The following is a 3,567-nucleotide window of genomic DNA, read 5'->3' as shown; positions in this document are numbered from 1 at the left end:
TCTTCGGTAGTTAAAGCTAGTTATTAGTCAATATTATTTAAAAATCTTTATTAAGCGGCAGAAAATATACACAAAGTACATTGTCAAAGCACCCTACGTTTGTTGAACTATACAGCAAATTCTGTCAAAACCCACCCAGGTCAGGCAAGCAAAAAATAAACAAAACCTAAACCATATTTTGCACTTCAGTTTTCTCTTAAAGTAAGGTTATACAGGTAGTATGTTCAGTTAAAGTAAATAGTCTAAGAACAACACACTGATTCTTTGGTTTAACTCTTGAACTTCAGAGACTTGTAATTCAAATTAATTTTCATGTTCTTAAGAAGCCAGGAAAGATTTGACCTGTGAAAACAACAAGTATATATATTTAATGCATGAGAAGAAAAGCTAAGTCATTAAGCTTGTTGTTTCCTTGGGAAATGGTTGGCTTGTATTTGCATATTCTCCAGTGCTGTTCTAATTTTACATATAATTCATGACTTAAAATGCTTTTCAGTATCAGATGGCTGTGAACTAAAGACTTGTGAGTACTAGGTAGAATTGAGTAAATCAGTTACTCAAAAATATCAATTACGAACAAGGTGGAGGAGATGGTTTGGTAGGAGGGCGCATATTTTCATCTTGCAGGAATAGTCTTTGCGGCAGTCGGGGGAAGGACAGTTAAAGTGTCCCAGTGAGTGAAATTTAAGTAATGTGACAGCTCTGCTTGAAGGGCTGGGGATGAGCCACATGCCTTTAATTATTAGGAAGGGGGTTTGTGTGGGTTGGTTGTTTTTTTTTGTTTTGTTTTTTTTTTTTTGCGCTGTGGACTGAGCACACTGCACATGGCTCCAGCAGGAGAACTCTGGGCATTTACTTCCCAAGTCTTGCCTTTCCTTAGAATTGGAAAACACCTTTTGGACTCAAGTGACCTATGTATTACCTTACCCCTTTGTTACCTCCAGTGGCTGTTGATTCTCCCTCACAACCCTGCTTGGAAGTGGTTTAGAGCTATGTACGAGGTTTTATCTCTGCATGTCAGATGTGTTGTGCTCTGTCCAGGAAGAGCCTAGATCCCTAGAATGTGAGGGGGCATAAAGAGCTCTAAGCTGACTGCACGGATTTTCTAAGGACGGCATGGCTGACAGGAATTGGACAGTGTCATTGGTATGGTCTTGATGGAGTAGTCTGGTTATTCCAGCTGTTGTGTACTTGCATGCCCCACAACTGCCCCTCTTTAAACACCCATTTTTGAATTGTGAGGATAAGCAGGTGATTTTAAAAGATTTTTAGGAAGGAAAGCAAAAGCTTTTTCTGCAGCTGTGTAGCTTCCTAAGTCTATGAAGGAGACTGACTGTACTAGCCCAAAACAACCACTTATTTGAGAATTTTAAGAATGTAAATTTATGTAATTAGAGCTGTTAGTGTTTCCTCACATCTGCTTTTCTTCTGTACTAATACTTACCTGATCTATCAGGTACTCCTGTTTAATCTTGTCATTCTTAAAATCCTCATTAACATCCAAAATGAGTATGGGAATCTCTTTAAGGTTCTCAAAGTCAACTCTGTTGAATGGAAGAACATGATGCTAGTAAAAAATGGTAAAAAGTACTGTGTATAACACAGTCTGGCTCTGGTTCCTTTCCAAGTTGTCCTAAGGGTGCAGCATTACTCAGATTAGCATGTGTGCCCACGATCTTAATGCTGATGCCCGTGACTTAATCATAAAGTCCAAGTCAAGTCTGTCCTTAATTGCTCTTGTGTAACCCAGTCAACATTGTATCACTGTAACTTCATTGTATTTTGCAAATTTGGCCTTGAATATCTTTTTATTGTACAAGTAATGGGGTATAGTTCATGCTTCTTAACTTAATTTCCTTTACCTTCATTCTTTTTGTTACGGAATGAATTATCGAGAATATGATGTTGATAAGAGGGAGTATTTTTAAAAATATCACTTGTCCTCTGTCTCACCAACCCCTTTCTAGTTAACTGCTAATCCGTTCACTAAGATGCAGTTTTCAAGCTTGCTTTCATGGGGATGACCTCTTTAACACATTATAATGACTGGTATTTAAAATGACTTGGAGATAAGCAAGAGACCACTTTGGATACACTTTAAGAGCAGGTGGGAGTGGTAGCAGTGCAAATTGATGTATTCTGTTAAAGCAGTAGGTATTATCTCTTCTTAGTGTGAAAAACATTTCTAAAATGCACTGTGTGCTGAACAACATGCTTAACTTTGGTCTGCGGACTTAAGTGTTCCTCTGAAAAATACAGGAGATGCTTGGCCACAATTCTGGAATGAGTACACAATGCAAACGTTCCCACTGATGCAGTGCTTGTCTTCTAAGCATTTGGGTCATCCTACATAAACTTAAGAAAGTAGATATGTGACTGATAATATACTTTTCTTGGAATTGTTGTGATGCCCACTCAGAAGAGTATTTCAGGCTCCTGGGAGAAAAAAAATCTCAAGTCTGCTTTCACATTTTAAGATTGCTTAGATGGGAAAGCCAGTAAAGTCAGTAAGGAAGTTGTGGGAAAGATATGCAGACTGGCCAAAAGCCTTTCTGTTCAGCTTTTTTTAAGCTATGATTAATATTTAAACCTGGCTGAAATACAGTCATTCTAGTTAAGGGTGGTTGGGACCTTGCCCTCCCTTACAGTGGAACTGGAAGCTGTTCAGTAGATAACTCGGGTGGTGATCAGTCACTGAACACAATCTCAACTCTGTCCTATGCCTGTGTACTTCCAGTTAACAAAAATCCTTGTTGGAGTTAGAACTGTAGAGCTTTCTAGTTTAAGCTAACGCTTTAAATTAATTCCCATCTCTTCCCTGCCAAAAAGTGACCTTCCCTCTGTAAACAGTCGAGGGTAATTGTATCTGTGCCAGGAAGCCTGGACTGGACCTAAACATAAATCCTTCCAGCCGTGCCTGGGTGAAGCTAGACTTAAACCTAGTTTTAACCCTAAATAACTTTAGCTTAAGGTAGGACAGAACCTTGCCTACAAGTTGAAACTTGCCTACAGAAAAGGAGTTCATACCTCATGGTCCTTTCGTAAAGCCAGGTTTCATGTTTGTAGTGGAGGTTTTCCAAATACTCAAGTTCAATTCCTTGTTCCTCTTCTCTTCCCCTTGTCTGGAGCCTTTCCATGCATTTCTGGGGGTGGGAAAAATACAAGCCTGGATATTAATCATGTGTTGAAGGCTAAATCAGGTAAACAGATCAAGTGGCCCTTGAATCAGAAGGACTAATGCTAGACATTAGTGGGCATTAATTTTAGATGCTTGGCTGAACATAAACAAGTTTAGCTTTTCTTACCAACTTGAGACATTTCAGTGAAATACTAGTCGTTCTTATTAAAAATTTTAACTTCAGCTCAGGACTGAATGGGAAGGGAAGTTGAACTTCATTCAAAAATTTGATTTCAGCCTTGGATTCTTAATGAGAGTGGTGGCTGCTAGCAACTGTAGTGTTTGCTGACCACACCAGAGCAGCTTAGAAGGGAGGGTATGTAATTTGGTCTTGAAATGAAGTTGAAATTTACAGTCGGCTTCTGCTCATGTTGGGGGGGGGGGGGGGG

At 39.2% G+C, this 3,567-nt stretch overlaps 1 protein-coding gene across 1 annotated transcript in view; it reads right to left on the bottom strand.

Annotated features, from left to right (window-relative positions):
- Positions 1 to 318: 318 nt before the first annotated feature.
- LOC104279036 (deoxycytidine kinase-like) overlaps positions 319 to 3,567 on the bottom strand; it is a gene marked incomplete at its 5' end in the record, with an annotated part of 3,963 nt that continues 714 nt past the window's right edge. Inside the window, 3 exons of the mRNA XM_009876193.1 lie at positions 319 to 342; positions 1,445 to 1,544; positions 3,028 to 3,143. Coding sequence (XP_009874495.1) covers positions 319 to 342; positions 1,445 to 1,544; positions 3,028 to 3,143 — 240 coding nt within the window. The remainder of the gene's footprint in view (positions 343 to 1,444; positions 1,545 to 3,027; positions 3,144 to 3,567) is intronic.

Source organism: Apaloderma vittatum, unplaced genomic scaffold (assembly GCF_000703405.1).
Source record: "Apaloderma vittatum isolate BGI_N311 unplaced genomic scaffold, ASM70340v1 scaffold43789, whole genome shotgun sequence".
Lineage (NCBI taxonomy): Eukaryota > Metazoa > Chordata > Aves > Trogoniformes > Trogonidae > Apaloderma > Apaloderma vittatum.
Note: the sequence above shows the minus strand (reverse complement) of the source record. Positions and strands in the feature narration are given on the sequence as shown.